The 22,265-nt window shown below is 36.6% G+C and overlaps 1 protein-coding gene across 4 annotated transcripts in view; it reads right to left on the reverse strand.

Moving 5' to 3' along the window:
* Positions 1 to 19,976, reverse strand: part of ARMC3 (armadillo repeat containing 3) — a 91,384-nt gene extending 71,408 nt beyond the window's left edge. For all 4 annotated transcript variants that reach the window (XM_059183937.1, XM_059183938.1, XM_059183936.1 and 1 more), the window contains exons 1-3: positions 19,892 to 19,976; positions 16,093 to 16,141; positions 4,771 to 4,888 (exon numbers count right to left, since the gene is read on the reverse strand). In XM_059183937.1, the coding sequence (XP_059039920.1) occupies positions 4,771 to 4,888; positions 16,093 to 16,140 (166 nt within the window). In that variant the 5' untranslated portion in view covers position 16,141; positions 19,892 to 19,976. The remainder of the gene's footprint in view (positions 1 to 4,770; positions 4,889 to 16,092; positions 16,142 to 19,891) is intronic.
* Positions 19,977 to 22,265: the final 2,289 nt, after the last annotated feature.

Here is a 22,265-nt window from a genome sequence, read left to right on the forward strand (position 1 = left end):
AGCCATTCTAATCAGTGTATAGTGATATTTCATTATTGCTTTAATTTGCAATGTCCTGATAACATTTGATGTCTTTTCATGTGCTTATTTGCCATCTGTGTATCTTTTCTGGTGATGTGTGTGTTTCGGGTCAATTTGATAAAATCCAATCAATTGTCCTCTTACGGATTATGTTTTTAGGGTCATATCTAAGAAACTTTTGGCTAACCCAGCTACCCTGTGAGTAGCATCCCACAAATTTTTATTTTTATATGTTATGTTTTCATCTTCAGTTTGGATTTTCCTTTTGCATTCTTTCACTGACAGATCATTTAGAAGTGTGTAATTTACTTTCTAACTATTTAATGATTATCCAGAGTCCTTTGTGTTAAGTGATTTTCAATTTAATTCTATTGTGGTATGACACATATTTTATATGATTGTAATTCTTTTACATTTATTAAGACTTAATAAACTTATTAAGGCTTGTATTATGGCTCAGAATATCACCTATTTTGATAAATGTCCTGTATGCATTGAAAAGAATGTTATTCTGCTTGGAGTATTCTATAAATATCAATTAGGATAAATTCATTTATATTGCTATTCAAATCTTTTATATCCTTATAGAATTGCTATCCATTTGTTCTTTCACTTATTAATAGAAGGTTATTAAAGTTCTCAGCAGTAATTGTGGATGTTTATTTCTCCCTACATCTCTAACTTCATGTATTTTGAAGGTCTGACATTAATAATTGTTTGGGTTTTTTCATAGCTTCTTTTTTTTTTCTTTTATTTAAATTCAATGTAGTTAACACAAACTGTAATATTAGTTTCAGGGGTAGAATTCATGATTCATTAGTTTCATATAATACCCAGTTCTCGCTACATCAAGTGTTCTCCTCAATGCCCATCACCCAACTATCCCATTCCCCCACCCAATTCCCCTCCAACAATCCTAAGTTTGTTTCTTATAGTTACGAATCACTTATGGTTTGCCTCCCTCTCTGTTTTCATCTTGTTTTATTTTTCATAGCTTTTTGATTAATTGACTCTTTTATTATTATAAAATAATGTTTTTTATCTGATACTGCTCTTTTATTATTCTGATATTAATATAGTCACTCCAGCTTTCTTTTAATTAGTATTGATATAGGATATCTTTTTTTTATCCTTTTGCTTTCAAGTTATTTGTGTCATTACATTCTAAGTGCATTTCTTGGATGTAGCATGTAGTTTGGTCTTGCTTTTTATAGACTATAGCACTATCTCCCTGTTAATTGACTACTCAGACTATTTACATTTAGTTTGATAGTTGATATCATTAGGTTTAAGTCTACCATCTTGTTTTTTGTGCATCTCATTATTCTTTGTTTTCCTTTTTTCATCTTTGCCTTCTTTGTATGAATTGAATATTATTTTGATGATTCCACTTCATTTCCTTTGTTGGCTTATTTAATATTATTCTTTGTTGTTTTAGTGGTTGTATTAAATTCTGTAGTAAACATCCTTATCACAGTCTACTTTCCAGTCATGATAGACCACTTCACATATAGTGCAAGAAACTTACAGTAGTATACTTCCATTTTTCCCCTTTCTACCTTGGTTCTGTTGTTGTCATTTATCTTATTTTTACAAGTGTTTCTGCACAGGAAATGGTTACTCTTTTTTGTTTAAAATAACCAATTTTAAGTGATCTAAATAATGAGAGAAACCTTTGTGTGTTACCATTTCTAGTGTTCTATCTTTATTATTTTGTGCAGATCCACATTTCCATCTAGTGTCAATTTTCCTTCTTCCTGAAGGACCTACTTTACTACAATAAGTAGTGTGCGTCTGCTTGCAATAAACTACTTCAGCTTTTGAATGTCTGAGACATTATCTCACTTGTGTTTTTTGAAAGATATTTTTTACTGGGAATAAAATTCTAGGATTAAAGTCTATTTTTCTTTCAATATTTTAAAGATACTGCTCCACTGACTTCTTGCTTGCATCATTTGTGATGATAAATCTACTGTCATCCTTATTTTTGTTCCTCTGAATGTAATGTGCTTCTCTCCTGGCTGCTTTTTAAGATTTTCTCTTTATTCTTTTCAAGCAATTTGATTTTGTTGTACCTTGGTGTAGTTTTCTTCATATTCATTGTGCTTGGTTTTGTATGATCTTCTTGGTTCCAGAAGCTTGGAGTTTTTGTCATGTTGGGGGAATTCAGAGCCATTATTTCTTCTAACATATTTTCGGTCCTTCTTCTCTTCTTTACACTTACACATACATTGTGTCAGTTTTTATTTACTGATGACTTATCCTCATTATGGGTTATATTTTTCTGTTTCTTTTCATGCCTGCTTATTTTTTATTGGATGCCAGACATTGTAGATTTTACCTAGTTGGTAAATGGTAATTTTTGTATTCTTCAAATTTGTTTTGGGACATAATTATCTGGAAACAATTTGATCACTTTAGGTCTTGCTTTTTAAAATATTTATTAGGTGGTACTAGAGCAAAGCTCGATCTAGGGCTAATAATTTCTAACTCTTGAGGCAAGACCCTTCGGTGTATTCTATATAATTCTCCATGAATCTTGAAGTTTTCTAGTCTGGCTGATGGAAATAGGCACAACTTGTGACCCTGTGTGAGCACCAGGTGCTATTAAATCTGATCCTGTTAAGCGCTTTGTCTGACTTCAAGTAGTTCCCACATACATATCTCCTTATCAGTACTCAGCTGAACTCTTGAATCAGACCCTTTGCCACTCTCCCGAGTTCTCTTTCCTCTCTGTTACTGAAAGCTCTTGCTGCCTTTGTCTCCCTGAACTCTTAGATCTGTCTTCTCAGAGTCTACAAGGCTCTATACAGGATACCCCTTCCTGTGATGTGGTCCTGGAAATTCTCTGAAATCAATAAGCTGGGGTAATCAAAGTTTATTTCTTTCATTTCCTATCTCTCAATGGTCTGTCATTCATTGCCTAATATCCAGTGTTTTGCCAACTGTTATTTCATAGATTCTCATTTTCTTAGTTGTTTCAATCAGGAAAGTAAATTTGACCTCTTGGTCCATCATGGCCAGGAGGCAATTTATCTTAAAAACACAGTCAGAAAATACTGCTAGTATAGAACACCAGACTTACAGTAATTTCTGTATTGATTTCACATAAAATATATATCTATCTATTTCTTTACCTCATGTCATATAAAAAAAGATGGCATTTGATGATTCTGTATGGCTGAGTGAGACTCAAGTTGCCCTAACTTCATGATCCAATGTCTTCCTGAAATCCAGCCCAGAATTCTACACAATTACTCACAAACCATACCTGCCAGAAGTAATGATTCTGGTTTTTATCTGGATTCCCAATAACTAGAGTGAAATATATCAAGGTGAGTATTTCACCATTTGCTACTTGAGTGATTTGTTGCTCTCTCATACAAGTCCCAAAACAATGTTTAGTATCATTTCCTTAAATGTAAGTATCATTTCCTTAAAATTCAAATTGCTCCCTTCTTAGTTTAAATGGTTTTGTTAAAAATACAAAGTTATACTAAACTCTTCAGTATTCTCAATTAAAATGTTATACAGTATAATAAAAGTCTACTTTTATCATCACTTGGAATGAATTAGAATACAATTACCATTTGTGATTATAAACCCTCTATGAATAATCCTTGAGATAGGACCTAACTTGTAACATGTATAGTATTTTAATAAATTCCAATTTTTATAATGGTTTAGTTTTACAGAAAAATTGCTCAGATAGAACAGAGTTACCACATATCCTAAACCCATGTTCCCATTATTAACATTTTGTATTAGTAGATACATTTGTTATAATTAATAAACCAATATTAATATGTTACTATTAATTAAAGTCCATGTTTATTCAGATTTCTTTACTTTTAGCCTAATGTTCCTTTTCTGTTCCAGGATCCTATCCAGGGTCCCCTGTGACATTAGTCATATATCCTATCCTCAACTCCTCTTGGCTATGAGTTTCTCAGACTTTTCTTGCTTTTGATAGCTATGACAGTTTTGAGGAGTACTGGTTAGGTGTATTTGTAGAATGTCCCTGACTTGGAACTTGTCTGATTTCAGGGTTATAAGTTTTGGGGGAAAATTACAGAAGTGCCATTTTTCATTACATCATGTCAAGTTTACATATTATCACTATGACTTATCACTATTGATGCTGATTTTGATCACCTGACTCAGTAGTGCTTGTCAGGTTTCTCCACTATGAACTTACTCTTTTTTCCCTGTTTCCATATTGCAATCTTTGAAAAGAAGTCCCTATGCAAAGCCCACACCCACAGAGTGAAAAGTTACATTCTGCCTCCTTGAGGTCAAAGTACATAAATTATTTGGAATTCTTCTGCATGGGAGTTTTTTATTTTCTCTCTCATTTATTTACTTATTCAATTATTTATTTTATCAGTACAGGCTCATAAATACTTATTTATACTTTGGGTTATAATTCAATACTACTTTATTTTGTTGCTCAAATTGTTCCAGCTTTGACCACTGGGAGCTCTTGCAGCTCCTGTGACTTACAATTTTTTAAACTACAATAAAACCTTCAACATGACTATTCTATGCAGTGACTAAATTACTCCTTAAGATTAAGATAGGCACTTAGGGAGATATATTACTTTCAGGTAATGCATTAAACGATATTCTGGTTGTCTGAAGGAATTCATCTGACAAGAAGTAAATTAAAGATAGGAAGAAAGGGCCCATTATGTAGTAAATATTTTAAGAAACTAATGAAATGGAAAAATAAACTGAAAAAAACCAAACCTTTTAAAGCAAATCTATAAATGGCTTCACATGCTTTAGCCAAAATTTCTTCTTCTGGAGAATTAAGCATTAACACCACAGTTGCTGCTTTTTTGCTTTCAATCGTTAAGGGGTCAAACTGAAATGTAGAGAGAAAACATGTCAGGTTCACATATGAGCTTTAAGAAACACATAAAAAAATGAACAGTGTCTAGAAACTTGAAGAGAACGTAATCATTCAAAAAGGATGTGGTCGCTGCCCACGAAGTGCACTGTAAAGTTTTCATTTAAAAAAATCACTGATAGATAGTGCCAGTATTGGCTTTGGAATTCCTGGAGTAATGGCAGGAAGAGCAAAGCATTTTGGAATCTGATGGATCTAGTCTTTCAACTTAGCTATGTGGCATCAAGCAAGTTACTTATGCTGCTAGAATTTGTTTTCCTTTTCTGTATAATGGGCATAATGATACATATTCTCCCTGAAGGATCAAGGAGAGGATTAGAGATCAAATATGTAAAGCACTTAGCACATTGTCTGGCACATAATAGATGATCATTAAATAACATATACTAGCATAATTTTAAGTTGATACACAAGAATCCTGAAGTACCGGTATATGTTACATGGCCTGACAGTTCTAATAATCAGTACTTGCTTCTAATCACTACTCTTTATGAGAAAGCAGAAATTACATAGGCAGAATAACTAAAAGGCAATAGAAAACCGCAATGTAAAATAGAAAACCAAAATGTAAAACCCATTTGGATAAAATCTGAAACAGGGCAAATGGTAATGCAGTGTAAAGAAAAAGTACAGAACTCTAGGAAGATCTCTATTGTGTTATGAGATCTTGAGAATTCATGGGTAGCCATGATGCACAATAACAAATTCATGGCTCCTATGAGTTTTCTTCAGTCAAGGTGAAAACACATTATCACACCATTTTTCTTCCATTTCCAGAGACTGGAGAAGGAGGGTGTTCTGTTTATGTTAAAAGGGAAAAAATAAATTTCAAAGTTTTAGCTGGCTCTTTGTGTTGGCCCTTCCTAAATGGACATCTTACTGTGTCTAGGTATATAACAAAAATTGATGTTCAGTTTCAGGCTAAGAATGGAGGGACAGATTACTCTGAGTAAGGAAGCATGATTGTGTAAGGTTGGGAAAGCAGAGAAGACAGCAGTAAGCAATGACTTAAAAGGGCACAGCTGGAATAGAAATGCCCCTTGTAGGGGAAATGGCTGTTGGATGTCAGGACAGCATCATCCAACATCCAAATTAAAGCTGTTTGTGTATGTCTTACTCTAAGGATCTTACTCTTTTTTTTTTTTTTAAGATTTTTTTTTTATTTGACAAACAGAGACCACAAGTAGGCAGAGAGGCAGGCAGAAGGAGAGGAGGGAAGCAGGCTCCCCGCTCCTCTCACATTAAGCAGAGAGCCTGACTCGGGGCTCGATCCCAGGATCCTGGGATCATGACCTGAGCCGAAGGCAGAGGCTTTAACCCACTGAGCCACCCAGGTGCCCCTAAGTGTCTTACTCTTACTTCACTTTATTTCTTATCCTGCTTAGATTTAATAATCTATTATTTTAATAACACTCCTGCCAAACCCGAAATAAATCTTTGTGTCCTTCTGTCTTCTTATCAAATCAATTTTAGAATATCCAAACCATGAACAGACACTAAGAATTTCTCTCTTTGCATTTGTGCTCAAGCAACTGAGCATTCTTAGAGAACATTAAACTATAGGGAAAAACAGTATTACTATAAATTCATGATCAGCAAATTCACAACAGCCTCACATATTCACAAGAGCCTCTACACATATCCCTGTATTATATTAAAGGAAATGCTTCTTCTACTACCTAAGCCCAATGGCTAATGTGTGTTTTGGATTTTTAACCTATTCATCTTTAATTCACTAATTCATTCAATAAACACTCACTCAACCCCTAATAAATGCATTTCACTGAGAAGAGCACACATTAAACAAGATAACCAATTCCCCCACTCTCATAGAACATACATATTCTCAGTTATGTCATACCATTAATCATCCTTTTTTTCTCTTGGGTAATCACCTTCCACCTAACAATTAAATTATTCCCATTGCTTTGTTTGAGTCTACTTTACAGAGGGCCAACTTAGATTTGACAAAATCCACCCAAGTATAAGTACGATGAATTTTACTAAACTCATATGTATAACCAATGATATGTGGAACTTTCCATTACCACAATGCTCCTGCCTCTCTCTCCAACTGATTCCCTTTCCCATATCCACTCTAGGCAACCACTCATCTGCCTACTTTTGCTATAGGTTAATTTTGACTATTTAATATAAAATTATTACATAGGTACCCTTTATGTATGGCTCCTTTCATTTGGCAGAATGCTTATGAGATTCATTCAGATTGTTCCATGTATCAGTGATTCATTCCTTTTTAACGGTGAGTGGTATCTCATTGTATGAATACAACACAATTTATTTATCCACTCAGCTGATGGACCTTTGGTTTGTTTCCATTTGGGACCATTATGAATAAAGCTGCAATGGGCATTTTCATATAAGTCTTCTTATAGAAATATGCTTTCATTTCTCTTGAATAAATACCTAGCAGTAGAATTTCTGGCTTGTCTAGTACTGCATGTTTAGTTTTACAAAAAAAAAAAAAAAAAACTAACAATAATAATAATAATAATTTTTTTTCCAAAATTGTTTTACTGTCTTGTGTTCCCCCCAGCAATGTATCTGTATCCAACAAGTATTTCTCTTCACTTATTTGTCTTCTTTAATTTGTCTCAGCAATGTTTTATAGTTTTTCAGCATATAAGTATTACATTTATTTTGTTAAACTTATCTCTAAATATTTCATTATTTTTGATGCTAAGGCCAAATGGTATCATTTTTTCTTCATGTATTTTAAACAAGTGTTACTAGGTGAAAAACATTTAGGACCATTTTTCCAAATGAACCTTTTCATTATGATGATATATATCTCTTTTTCTCTGGTAATATTATTTGCCCTGTAATATAATTCATCTAGTATTAATATAGACACTCCAGCTCTCTTGTGCTTATTTCAGTGTATCTTTTTCCTTATTTTTACTTTTAACCTATCTGTATCTTTATACTGAAAGGAGATTTCTTATAGACAGCTTATATTTTGGATCTTGTTTTTTTATTCAGTTTGACAATCTCTCACTTGTAATTGGAGTATTAAATCATTTACATTTAATATAGTTATAGATATAATTGGGTTTTAACGGACCATCCTGTTAGTTGTTTTCTATTTCTCTGATTTGGTCCCTGGTTCCTTTTTTCCTATCTTCTTTTGGATAGTTGAATATTTTTAGTATCCAATTTTATCTTCTCTATTGGCTTAACAACTGAGTTTTCTTCTGACTAGATCACATATTTCTTTGCATATATAATAATTTTTATTGGCAGCTAAACATTGTGAAAATTACGTTGTTGAGTGTCTGGATTCTTTTGGGGGGGTTCTCTTAAAGGATGTTGAATTTTGTTCTGCTAGACAGTTGTTTTATTTATGGTTCAGCTTGATCTATTTAAGGTGTGTTTTAAAGCCTTATTACAGCAAGCCTGGGGAAGCTTTGCTCTAGGGCTGGATTAACCATTCTACTACTAAGGCATGACCTTGCTGGAGCCCCTATTTAATACCCCAGATGTTCAATAAGATCTCTCCAATCTTTTGGGTCAAAATCAGAATGTCTTCCAGACCGGTATGAGTCTAAAAATTATGCAGCTTACATCTCCCTGATACTTGTTCAAGCCTGTTCTTTGTCATGAGCATGACTTTCACCCTTGTGCTGCTTGACTTCAAAGAATCAAGGGGACCATTAACCAAATTTCTGGAGCTATTTTTCTATGTATTTCCCTCCTCTCTGGCACTCGGCCCTGCAAATTCCAGCCATCTTAGCCTCTCTAAACTCTGGCTTCTCAAAACTCTCTTATTTTAAAACAAAAATAATCTTTTCCTAGATGTTAATCACCAGATGCTATCCTATCTCTCCTTCCCTTCTGGTCAAAAATTCTATGAACTATTGATTTTTCTCCATTTTCTCCTTCTCACACTTCCTGCTGAACGTCTCTAAACTGATTTTCATCTTCATCAGTTTACCAAAATAGTCTAAGACCATCATCAGTGATCACCATGTTACCTATCACTTGCCATTTTTATCTCACTTCTAGAGAATTAAAATAATAATACTTGAAACTGTAGAAGCTTAAGTCTGACTTTAATTACCAGGCCTCCATCTTTCTGGATAATGTTTTTTGCTTTTTATTCATGGTAGTTCAGATATTGAAAATCCTTGGTTTTTGTTGTTGCTTGAGGGAGTCGCTTTTTTTTTTTTTTCCACAGCTATATTCCTCTGAACTTCTCTAGAATAGCACTCAAGACATTGCATTGTTTCTTTTGTGTATGCGTCCTCTTCAATAAGTTTACCATCATTTGCTCAGTTGTTCAAGCCGGACCTTGAAACACCCCCCAACTCCTCTTCTTCTCACACAACGCATGCAAACCATCAGCAAATTCTGTCAGCTCTACCCTCAACATGGATCCCAACTATGGCCACTTCTTGCCTGCACAATTACCATCTGGGGCTAGCTGCAGAGTTCATGGCTCCTCTGTTAACAGCCTCTGAATTGGTCTTCCAGTTTTCACTTTCCTTTCACAGTGGAGCTAGAATGCTCTTGTGATTTTTGTTTTAAATACAAATGAGATGCTGCTAATCCTCTACTTGTAGCTCTCCATTGGATTTCCCTTTTTGCACATTAGGAAAAAAACCCAATCATCACCACCATCCCACCACCTTTGGTACCTAGCTTGTACTCCCTGCTTCCTAATTTCCAGTCATACCAACTTTCTTGGCATTCCTCACACATACTAAGTAAGGCCTTAGTTATTATTCTCTGGCTGGGGTGCTCTCTCCAGATATTTGCATAGCATACTTCCTCATTCCATTTGTCTTTCTTAAGTGTGACTCCACTGGGAAAGCTTGCCCTGACATGGATTTTATTTAAAGTAGCCTGATCATTCTCCATCCCTATAGACTACTTTATTTTTCCTCATTGATCATTGCTATCTGAATTATATTATTATGTGTTAAGTGACTGTTTCCACCAACTAGAATATTTACTATTCTGGTATTTCAATATTTTTAAAGCTGACTTTATAAGCATGTGAATAAATATGCCATATTAAAACAAGGCTATGTCATGACACAATGACTACAATTGTCAAAGGAGTACATGAAAATATATTTAAACTAAAACTATCATAAATATCTTTAATCCTTCTTTAATGGTTGAGAAAACACTTCAGTATTTTGCCATGTCTTCTGGTCATCCTTAAGAAAAAGGTAATATGGGTTACAAGAAGCTTAAAGGGAAGATTCAAACTGTGAGAGCCACAATCTAGAGGGCTATTAAAAGAGGGAAAATACCAATATTTGGCAGAGAGTGGAGAAACTTGGCATGATATTTGTTTCTCCTACAGAGCCTACAGCATTATAGTAATTTTTTATTAAAATGGGTGCTGAGAATAAAATGATAGCTATAACAGAATGCCACACAACTAAATAAATAATACTGTGCTGTAATTACATATCCCATCTGCTTTCCTGTGAGGAGCTCACAGTCAGTCACCAGCAAGCTGGTTGTGAAATTATAATTTCACGCTCTGTACAAAATAAATGATGAACAAAAGTTATTTATAGAAAGAGTGTAATAAAGGGGAAGCATTTTGGCTAAACTTGAAATTTTAAGCTCAGTTAATTAGAGAAGCCATAGACTCATAGAGATATTTTTATATCTCTGGTAAGGAAACAAGATTGTCTAGAACAGTGCTGCCCAGTAGAATTTCAATGATGGGAATGTTCTGATTCTGCATCGTCCAATAGAGAAGTCACAAGCCACGTGGGGCTTTTGGGCACTTGAAGTGTAATGTGATGGAGGAACTGAATTTTTCATTTAAGTTTTAGTTGTTAATTTTGATTGATTTTACTTTAATTATTGTAAATTTAAATTTAAATAACCACATGTGGCCAGTGACTACTGCTTTAGCACAGGTATAAAAGAATACAAAATTATAAAGTTGAACTCAGTGAAAGTATATAAATCATGACAGTTTAGTGACTTTTATGGTACCAATAAGGGCAAATAAAAGGCTTTTTTGATGTCGACTGGAATGTGTTTACTACATCAGTGATCTCAGGTCACAAGGAACCAATAACACAGGAAAAGAGAGATAAACAGAAGCAAGCAGACTACCACTCTAGTATGAACTTTTAGTAAAGAACATCTAGACATCAGTTAAAATCTGCTAAAACGTGTAAAAATGAAAATGAAAACAGCTAAAATGGTCTCTGGTTTTCTCTATGACCCAAATTAAAGGTTTAGAGCTAGGTAAGCAAGCTGATAATTTTTTATACAGTTTTGTATATGTTTATTAATTTATAATAATTTTCATTAAACTATGACTTTTTAAAGATTTATTTTATTTATTTATTTGACAGACAGAGATCACAAGTAGGCAGAGAGGCAGGCAGAAGGAGAGGAGGGAAGCAGGCTCCCCGCTGAGCAGAGAGTCCCATACGGAGCTTGATTCCAGGACCCTGGGATCATGACCTGAGCCGAAGGCAGAGGCTTTAACCCACTGAGCCACCCAGGCACCTCTAAACTATGACATTTTATTTATCTGTGATGAGAGCAAAAGACAGGAAAATAAAGTCCCATGAAGCTCCATTTCTGAAATAAGTCCATTTTGGCAGTCGGTGTCAGAGCATTAAGGGTTGCATTCTGAGGTTGATGAAAGCGTCCTGGAGAAAAAGGACCCTGGAGCCATCCCACTCTTGCAAGGAACTGGGTTTGGTTGCCCATGTGAGGGAGCAAGTTCTGTTATTGCCTGTTGCTCTGACTCAATACTCCTCCCCCATATGGCACTGAACTATGGAGAAAAGGTGTTGACGCATGAAAATAAATGTTCTTTAACTTGATACTTAGTGAGATTCCAGAACCATCGTGACTAGTGAGTTTAGATGCTGTGGATTTATCCACTGAAACTTGATTTCCTGAAGTATTAAGCAAATGCTCATAGACTTGAAGACCTGACCATGAATCATAATGGCCACACCCAGGCCACCGGGAACTTCAGTGGCCAGCGGGTCTTCCACAGCTGATCTCCCTGCCTCCTTAGACAATTCATAAAAACTCTAAAGTTTTACAGAGTAATGAAGAGTACCCTCAACTACATGATTCAAAATAACTACTTTTACTAAATTCTTATCTAGTGCCAAGCACTGTTCTAAGCATCTTCTATTTATCTACGTTGTCTCGTTACTGCGAGTAGATATGAGGTGGCTATCATTACCTCCTCACTGGAGTGGACAGAGGTTGGAAATTTTGCCCCAGATCAAACGATGGATGATGGAGTGAGGATTCAGGTTCTGGCAGTATAACTCTGCAGCCTATGTTCTCAGTCACTGAATATCTTGCCTTATATTAAGTATTGTCTACTAAGATCCTTTGTTAGTAACTCTCTTATGCAATCACTCTACAGGAAGTTTGCCTTTTATTTAAAGCATCACAAACAACCTTTCAGCTAGACATGGAAATGATGTGGGAAGGCAGAATCTTACACTGCTCACTTAAGCTGTATCTTCCCCACATCCAAGCATCTTCTTAGGTAGTAGTCAATTTCATGAAAAAGAATGGAAGTCAATAAACCATACAGGCATATATTAGATGTATGCTTTGACAATGAGAAAATAAGAAAAGCAAAGGGAGCTTTTTGTTTTAACCATATAACTGAACATTCTTCTTTCTGTCCCCATAACCCATTTTAAATAGTAGATGAAAGACTAATAAAAATACAAATCTTTGGAAATAATGTTTTTAGGAACTCTATAAGGAAGTTGTTATTTGTTGACACAGGAAAGTTTATTTTCTTAAGCAGTTATATATTTATCTTTTAAATTTGGTATTCCTTTAAAATTTGTACAAGAAAAATTTGTAGACTTTGAAGAGCTATACCTCAGAAAAAATTCCAAGTTCAGATAGCTTAAACTGTGGCATACTGTTTTGAAGTATTTGAATTTTCAAGATAGAGAGTGATTACATACTTTCACACTAATCTATCAGCTTTATTAACATAAAGTCAGAGTAGGGAAAGGATGGAAGGACCTTGAGGAAAGGCAGTAGTCAAGGACCATTGGTAACTGTAACATGCCTTTTTGGGGGGGGGGGTGTCTCACTCTATTTTTTTTAAAGTATAATTAACATAGGATGTCATATTCATTTCACATGTACAATATGATTCAAAAATTCTGTACATTTCTCATTTCACATCAAGATAAGTGTATTCTTAGATCTCCTTTATCTCATTCATCCCCCACCTACCTTCCCTCTGGCAACCACCAATTTGTTCTCTGAATTTAAAGTCTGTTTTTTCTGTTTGTCTCTTGTTTTGTTCATTTAGTTTTTTCTTAAATTCCATGTATGACTGAAATCATTAGGTATTTGTCTGTCTTTGATTTCCTCCTTCACTTAGCATCATACCCTCTAGGTCCTTTCATGTTTTTGCATTCTTTTTATAGCTGAGTAATATTCCATTGTATATATATGTGTGTGTGTGTGTGTGTGCGTGTATGTGTGTGTGTATATATATATATATATATATATATATATATATATATATAATCTCATATCTTCTCTATCCATTCATCTATGAAGGGATACTTGATGCAATCCCTATAAAAAATACTAACAATATTTTTCACAGAACTAGAACAAATAATGCTAAAATGTGTACGGAACCACAAAATATCCCAAATAGCCAAAGTAATCTTGAGAAAGAACAACAAAGCTGGAGTTATAACAATACCAGATTTCAAGATGTGCTACAAAAGCTATAGTCATCAAAACAGCATGGTATTGGCAGAAAAATAAGACACATAGATCAATGGAACAGAATAAGAGCCCAGAAATAAACCCATGCTTATATGGTCAATTAATCTTCATCATAGGAGGCAAGAGTATACAATGGGGAAAAGGCAGTCTCTTCAACAAATGGTGTAGGGAAAAGAATGAAACCGGATAACTTATACCACACACACAAATAAACTCAAGTGGATTAAAGACTTAAATATGAGACCTGAAACCATAAACTCCCAAAGAAAACACAGGCAGTAATTTCTTTGACATTGGCCATTGCACACGCTTTGGCTGTCCCTAAGGCTGTCGTGAACCTCATGAGGAAACAAGAGCTAGATTTCTGGTAATGCTAGGATTAAAACTGTTTCTCAAGCCCTTGACTGTGCCCTGCAAGGACTGCAATACACTACAAAATTATAGAAAGTGTATTAGACAAATATTTCTGTTGTTTAATAGTCTCTTAATTCCAATTTTAATCAGTGTTCGTCAGCAAGTACTGTGTTCATTAGTCCACTTTCCGGTAATAAGATGTCAATAACGCTGTTTTGTGGGGCACCTGACGGGCTCAGTGAGTGGAGCATGCAACTCTTGATCTTGGGATTGTGAGCTTGAGCCCCACACTGGGTATAAAGATCACTTAAAAGTAAAATCTTGGGGCACCTGGGTGGCTCAGTCAGTTAAGCAACTGACTGTTGACTTAGGCTCAGGTCATGATCTCAGGTCCTGGTGTGGAGCCCAGCACTTGGCAGGGAGTCTGTGTGTGCCTCTTTCCCTCCCCCCTCAGCCCCTCCCCCTGAGTGTTCTCTTTTGTCTCTCCCCCTCAGTTAGATAGATAGATAAATAAAATCTTTTAAAAAAATAAAATAAAATCTTTTAAAAAATGCTATTTTGCAATAAAAAGTGGTAATGTAAAAACAAGAGAATTTGGAATGTTTTAGGAGTATGTCCAAAGGGAGAACAACTAGAATGATGAAAATGTATCATGAACCACAATGACCATCTATCTCTGCAAAGATTTCCTAGACCTGAGCAGACATATGCTTCTGCTGTCTTTGTTCCCAACTGTACTGAAGGATCATCCACAAGGAGTTATGTAGGGGGTGTGTGTGTGTGTGTGTGTGCCCGTGTCAGAGTCTAAAGGAGTCCCATAATAATAGGTCTTATTTACTAGTGTTAACTATGTGCCAGGTACTGAAAATTTGATGTGCTTTATTTCATTTTAATTCCTACAACAACCAAAATGAATTGGACATTATAATTCGCACTGAAGAAATTTTTTTTTGAAAAGCTGAAATAACTCAGCCATAATTGGCAACTGTGCCAAATAACACAGCTCATGAGAGGCAGAGCTGGGATGTAGCTCACGTTTGTAACCACAAAACTCCAGTGTTGTTGGGAAGATCTTGTGCTAAGCTCAGCTTCCCTCAACTATAAAATCCTGTGAGTCTACTGACTGACTATAAGCACTTTTTTAATGTACATTTTATTTGAAGAAAATGATACCAAATGTCTGTTTCAAAAGAAGTTTCCACACTGAAAACTGTCCAAGTTCATTTTCTATTTTTAACACAATCTTTCAGTAATTGATAAACCTTAAAGAAATAAGATAAAACCATGATTTAAAAGAGACAGGGGGTGGGCACCTGGGTGGCTCAGTGGGTTAAAGCCTCTGCCTTCGGCTCAGGTCATGATCCCAGCGTCCTGTGGTCGAGCCCCTCATTGGGATCCAGCCCCGCATTGGGCTCTCTGCTCAGCGGGAAGCCTGCTTCCCTTCCTCTCTCTCTCTGCCTGCCTCTCTGCCTACTTGTGATCTCTGTCTGTCAAATAAATAAAAATCCTTTTAAAAAATTTAAAAAGAGAGACAGGGTTTCGTGTTGTAGGAAATGCATTACTCAAATATTGGGAATAGAAAAAGAGGGTGAACCCACACTTTCGTCTCCATAGAACTGGAAAATACAAGACTTCTGATGTCCAAACGGCAGTCTTCAGACAACCTTCTACCCCCATCTAATAGCTATAGCATAAACTCTAGTTATCTTTGAAAATGCACTTGGATGATTAACATTAATGAGAGACAGGCAAATATAAATTTAAAATATTTAAAAGAACAAACCAAAACTATTTTCTCATTAACTAGGCTTATAAACATGCCATCCACATACTGGAAAAGCTAATAATTACTCTCTAATTGTGCTAATTATGTAATGACAACATTGTAAATGTTTGTTTATATAATGTTAGATTTCTCTAACTAATCTTATCATTAGTCAGACTTTGGACTTCTGCCATTGTGTACTCATGTATATACTGGTATGTGCCAAACTGTTTGAACAATTTATTTTTAAAACCGTTGTTAATGTGCTACTATAATATTCAAATCAGATACTTACCACATCCTTAGGAGGTGGTTCTGCTTCCTTCTTTATCTTTTTACCCATTCTGGAAAAAGATGCAATAAATAGTTAAATAGGAGCACCTGGGTGGGTCAGTTGATTAAGCATCTGACTCTTGATCTCAGGGTTGTGAGTTCAGGCCCCATGTTGGGCTCTAGGCTGGGAGTGGAGCCTGCTTTAAAAAAAAAAAGTGTCATTTGTACATTGTTTATAAAATGTACAAATCTATGTCACCTATGCCCTTAGAAAGAGATTTATTTCCTCATTTTAACTGTACATGAAAAGAGACTATGCTACTAATATTAGTATTTCTACTAATATATGTAGAAATTATTGTACATGTACAAATATGTTACCTACATTCTTATTTCAAATTCTCAGTGTTTTTGGAATTTTTTGAGCATTAGTTCTGGCTTCCAGATCGTAAGGAAGACATTACATTAGAGACAAAACTTTTACTTACATAACCGGGAATAGTTTACCATGCTTACAGCTCACTTAGAGGGCTTGGGAGACTAAATCCAAGTTACTTTTGAGATCTGCAAGAATGTTTTGCCACAAAAGGATGGATTTTGGACTGCTTTCTCACACTGATCTATCCTGAGAGTATCTGGTGAACACTAGGCATTCGATACTTATAAAAATCATTAACCGTTTTTCCTGGGAGTATGATTTTATATATAATACCCAAGACATACCAATACTAAACTAACATTGGTGTCATTTTCCCAAATAACCAGAAGTTTTCTCTAATATAACCCATAGCTCAATAAAAAAAGTAACTCAGAATGTGAAGAGTTGTATATTGGAGAAATAGGGGCTCTTGCTTGCAAGACCCTTTTTACCTCACATGTCCTTGACTGTGCAGGAAAAACGTCAAGAGCATTGTTACTCACAGTTGATACACCACAGAGGAGTAACTCCACTTAGGTACAGAGGACTTTCCCGATGTTGATGACTGCTAGAATAACCCCAGAAATCTTTTGAATTTTCTCCCATGAGAGCTTGTGGGGTTGTGCTTGGCATTTGTGCAATCTCAGATGGTATAAACTAGTCTTGAGGAAATTACTATAATTTCCAGAGAAATTCTGGGAAGTGAAAAATCCTTGGAGAGAATCTACAATGTCAGAGTTAGTCCAGATAGTCTGTCAAGATACAACTGCAACTCCTAGCATTAGGGACACTGACCCTAATTTATCACATATTTTTAAAAGCCACATGTTCCTAGAAAAACTCCTAGTTACTTCTGAAATGACATCCCCAAGCTCAGGTCACATAAATTTCAAGATCTTTGAGGGTCTGGGCAAGTTTATGCTGTGATGCACTACCTCACATTATATCCAATACATTGAACATTAAAATGTACCCACATTATCCATTAAATACAATTTTTTCTTAAAAAGTCTTGAAATTAAGCATTTGAAATTATTCAGCAGTTTGTGCACTTGGAAATTCTTACAAAATGAGAAAACTGTTTTCAAATGTAACAATATTAATTAAAAAATTTAACATTAATTTTTCAATTTTCTTTTCAGATTTTAGAGGCAATATTTTTTCAAAATTCAAACATCATCTCATAGATGCTTAACAAGCACAAAGACCCTAGGCTTTTGTCTATAATATTCCAAGCAGATGCACAGAAACTATTCTGGATGAATGAAAATCTATCCTACGACTGACCTCTAGGAAAAAGAGACTTCACAGCTCTTTGCAACCAATTCCAAGATACGGCAGACTTTGATTTATATAAGAACTGCTTCTGAATAGTGTTTGAGAACTGAATTACACCTGTAATTCAGAATTACTGTAGGTAATCTGATTTTCACTCAGGAACTGATTTTTCCCATTTTAAGATAGTGGCTTTGAATAATTGCATATTGAAGAGTGCAGAGGTTGGAATAGCCTTAACACAGGATTATAGCATTGGAGCTGTTCCTACGCAATACCCTGAAGTAGGAAGCATTTAGTTTGTGTTTTTATTGCCACCTTGAGCATAACAGTTAATGCAGGAGGAAGTATACAACTGACATAGAGCCAGAGGCAATAAACCTCAAAAATAATCCTAAGGTGTTTTTTTTTTAACTTTGTAAATTCAACATTTTACTTAAAATCAACATGCTACAACCAAATTACCTTATATTATTTTATTCTTTAAAAATTTGTTTTCCTTTAAAGCTTCAGAGATGTCAAATTAAGAAAATAAATCCTTTCTACTGAAGCAAACCTGCTTTCCTTGACTATTTTACCACCTGCCCATTGATGACTTTTATTGTGCTAAAATAAACATACTATAAAATTTGTGATTTTAATCATGTTTAAGTGTATAACTCTGTGTCTACTGTCTACTTTATAAGGTAATACATTTCGTTACAGAAAATTTGGAAAACAAGGAAGGGCACTTGGATTTAAAAAAAAAAAAAAAAGAATCACTCAGGAAAAAACTGAGGGAGATCAGCACTATTTCAATATAGTTCCTTTTTCGTGTGTTTTCTACAGTGATTTTACCAGCCTACCTGGATTTCTAGCTCCTATTCTCAACTTCCTAATATAGTAGGAAAATGGAACCATTTTCCTCCTATATTAAACTGATGGACAAGTTCAAGAGAGTTCATTCTCAATTTATTGCTCCAATCATCTCCAATGAATCAGCATATCATGTCATTTAAAATAATACTGTAGGGGCGCCTGGGTGGCTCAGTAGGTTAAAGCCTCTGCCTTAGGCTCAGGTCATGATCTCAGGGTCCTGGAATAGGGCTCTCTGCTCAGCAGGGAGCCTGCTTCCTCCTCTCTCTCTGCCTGTCTCTCTGCCTACTTGTGATCTCTGTCAAATAAATAAATAAAATCTTTTTTATTTTTTATTTTTATTTTTTTTAAGATTTTATTTATTTATCAGAGAGAGAGAGGGAGAGAGCGAGCATAGGCAGAAAGAATGGCAGGCAGAGGCAGAGGGAGAAGCAGGCTCCCTGCCGAGCAAGGAGCCTGATGTGGGACTCGATTCCAGGACGCTGGGATCATGACCTGAGCTGAAGGCAGCTGTTTAACCAACTGAGCCACCCAGGTGTCCCCTAAAATCTTTTTTAAAAAATAAAATAAAATAATACTGTAAAGCCCACTATTTATCCGAACAGTCTCCTATTGCTGAGCACTTGTTTCCAATTTCCTGAAATTACGGGTAAGTCTGCAATGAACATCCTTAAACCTAAAATGTTCATCCACATTCTGCACCTGCTTCTCTAAGGTAAAGGAAAATAAATGAACTAAATAAATGAAAAGGCATGAACTTCACGGCATTGGGTACAAAACCAAATCTGCTTTAAATGTGCATCTTCCCGATTATTAGAGAGGCGCCACATTCCCCCCCCCCCGAAAATGTACCAGTTATTTGTACTTCTTGGTGAACTTTCGGACTATACGACTTTAAATTTTAGTCTAACGGGGAGATCTTTTTTGAGAAAACTTACGGGGAGGAGGAAGGCTAGAACAAGTGGGGACTCGCTTCTTGATTTGCTGAGAGTCAAGTAGCGGAATCTTTCAGATGCCCTCTCCGGGCCTCAGTTTTGTCACCTGTTAAGTGGCAGGCAGCGGGATGCTTAGGAAGCCCACCCCGACCCCCGTCTAATACTGCGGGCATAGAGCAGGGACCGACAACCCCTCCAAGGTGTTCGTTCGTTCCCTCAGGTGGCCCAGATGTCCCCACCCGCGGGGCACCTTCTCCTTGCCCAAGTTCTGCTGGGACCTTGGCCCTGGGCCTCTCCAAACCGCGGGAGTAGCTGCTCAGCCGCACTCCTGCGTTTACCTGCCAGGAGATCCCTCAGAGCCGCGGCTCCTCGGATCTGGAGAACTGCACCGGCCGCGGCTGGCGCGCGCCTCCTAGGCTACTGTTGTTCTTGGTTGCTAGGCGACACCGGGCCGCGGCTGCGCGCGCAGCGGAGCGCGCGCCTCCGCCCAGGAAGCTCGCGCTCGGCAGCCAGAGGAACTCATTGTCCTGCCTTCAGAAAGGGGTCCGTAGGGAAGGAGCTCGGGCGTCCTCCGCTCCCAGACTCCACTGCTTTGAAGCAGGATAGACGGGAGAATCCTCCACTTCCTAGTAGCTGCAGGCGAGCGCAGGTGCAAACTGTAAATCAGCAGGCGTGCGGCCTCAGCTTCTCGCCTGTGGACTGGTTCTGGATTCACCAACTCAGAGATGCTACCGCTCTCTCCCCAGGACAGGGCTGGCCAGAATCCTGGGATGATTTACAAATCTCCACTTTCTGTCCGGACTCCACGAAGCCGCAGACCTGCAGGGCCCAGACCCTGCGTGCACTAGGATGTCTAGTCTGCCCTCCCAGAACTTATCTTGGCCCTTCAAAATCTCCCCTTCCGCCTTTCTTTCCTCTTCATGCATTCTTCCCAATGGCCTAGACCTCCGTTTCCCTTCTTCGTCTTCCACCCTCCCCTCCAATCAGCAGTTAAGGCAATTGGCCCTCTTCATTTTGCCTTGTATTCATTCAAAAATATTTATTAAGCATCTACTATTTGCCAGGACATGTGCAACTTGTGTAATTCTTGGAAAATTCTTTCATTTCTATTTAGTTAAGCCCAGCTCAAATGCCGTCTTCATAAAATACTCTTTGATCGGATCTTAGCAACAACAACAACAAAAAAAACAAACAAACAAGCAAACAAAAATATCTCCCTCTCTTGAATTCCTATCACACTTTTAAAACTCCATCCCTTGCCTGCCTCTGCTGGTCCCCCAGCCCTAGGAGAGTTAGATGTTTCTTATAGTTGCTTCTTTCATATCGCTTTATGTCCTTATATCACCTTTTAAATTACCTGATAAACAACTTTATTCATATTTAAGAATTTTTATATTAAATTTTCTATCAAATAACTTGTGATTTCTATCTTCTGGTTGGGATTGGGCGTTAAATAATACACTCCTGGATCTTCAGCCTTTTCCCCTTCGATGTGGGAATACTGTGAAGTCTCTCCTTTGCCTCATACAAAAAGCAGAAACAAAAAACCTCCTTTCAACCTGTATTTCTTTCATTCCGTTTTTCTCTTTCTCTTCTTGACTGAGTTTCCAAAACAGTAGCCTACATTTGATATTTCCACATGTACTAACTTACATTCACTCTTTAAACCACAGCGATCTGGTTTGATTCCACTGCTAAAACTACTCCTATCCATTGGCTGTTTCTTGGTTTTCATTCTTCCTGACATCACTGCTGCGTATAACTCTCTTGATAATACCCCATTCTTGAAACACCTTCCTTGGTTTCCTTGATACTACTTGTTCTTGATCCTCCTACTTTTATGACCACCATTTAAGGTCTTTTCTATATAGACTTAAGTGTTGATATTTCCCAGGGTCCTGTCCCTGGTTCCCTTCCCATACTATATGCTTTTCGAGGGTGATCTTTATTTTTGTGACTTCAACTGCCATATATATAGCTCCCCAGTAGACTTCAATACTGAGCTCTAGGTTCACATATCCTTCCTCTTACTGGAAAGCTCTAACTGGATGTCCACAGGCATCTCAAATATCAACACTACCCACCTGAACTCATCATTTCCCTTTAGGAATATGTTTTTTCTATGTATCAAGAGGTACCACTACCCATCTAGATACCCAAGCATGAATTGTGAATGTCATTTTGGAACCATTTTCCTTCATATTCAGTTACGTGAATTCCCCTAAAACTGTGTTGAATTTATTCTCACCTTTCCATTCCCATAGCTAAAGCACTGAATGTCACCATCCTTTACCTGATTTCATCTAACAAGACTTCTGACAGGTCTATCTCCCTCTAGCTTCATCCTAGCTTCAATCCACCTTCTCCAAGATGACCAAAGTAATCTTTGTAATTTGTTTCCCTCTTTGCTGGCTCCCAACCACTCCACCACATGCAGGATGAGATACAACAAGATTCTTAAATTAGCATTCCAGAGCTTATTCTGGCTGACTCCTTCACACTGCAATAACTTCTCTAATCACTCAAGAAAGAAAGAAAAGGAAAGAAATGGCAAACTGTGGGCATAATTCTCAAGTACACTATGACATTTTATGCCCTTCACTCTCCTAATTAGGATGAAAACCATCTATTTGTCTTTCAAATTTTATCTTAGTCATGATTTCCTCCACAAAGGCTTCATTGGCTTCTCCAAACATGGTGAAACATTTCTCA

This window comes from Mustela lutreola, chromosome 8 (assembly GCF_030435805.1).
Source record: "Mustela lutreola isolate mMusLut2 chromosome 8, mMusLut2.pri, whole genome shotgun sequence".
In the NCBI taxonomy this organism is placed as follows: Eukaryota; Metazoa; Chordata; class Mammalia; order Carnivora; family Mustelidae; genus Mustela; species Mustela lutreola.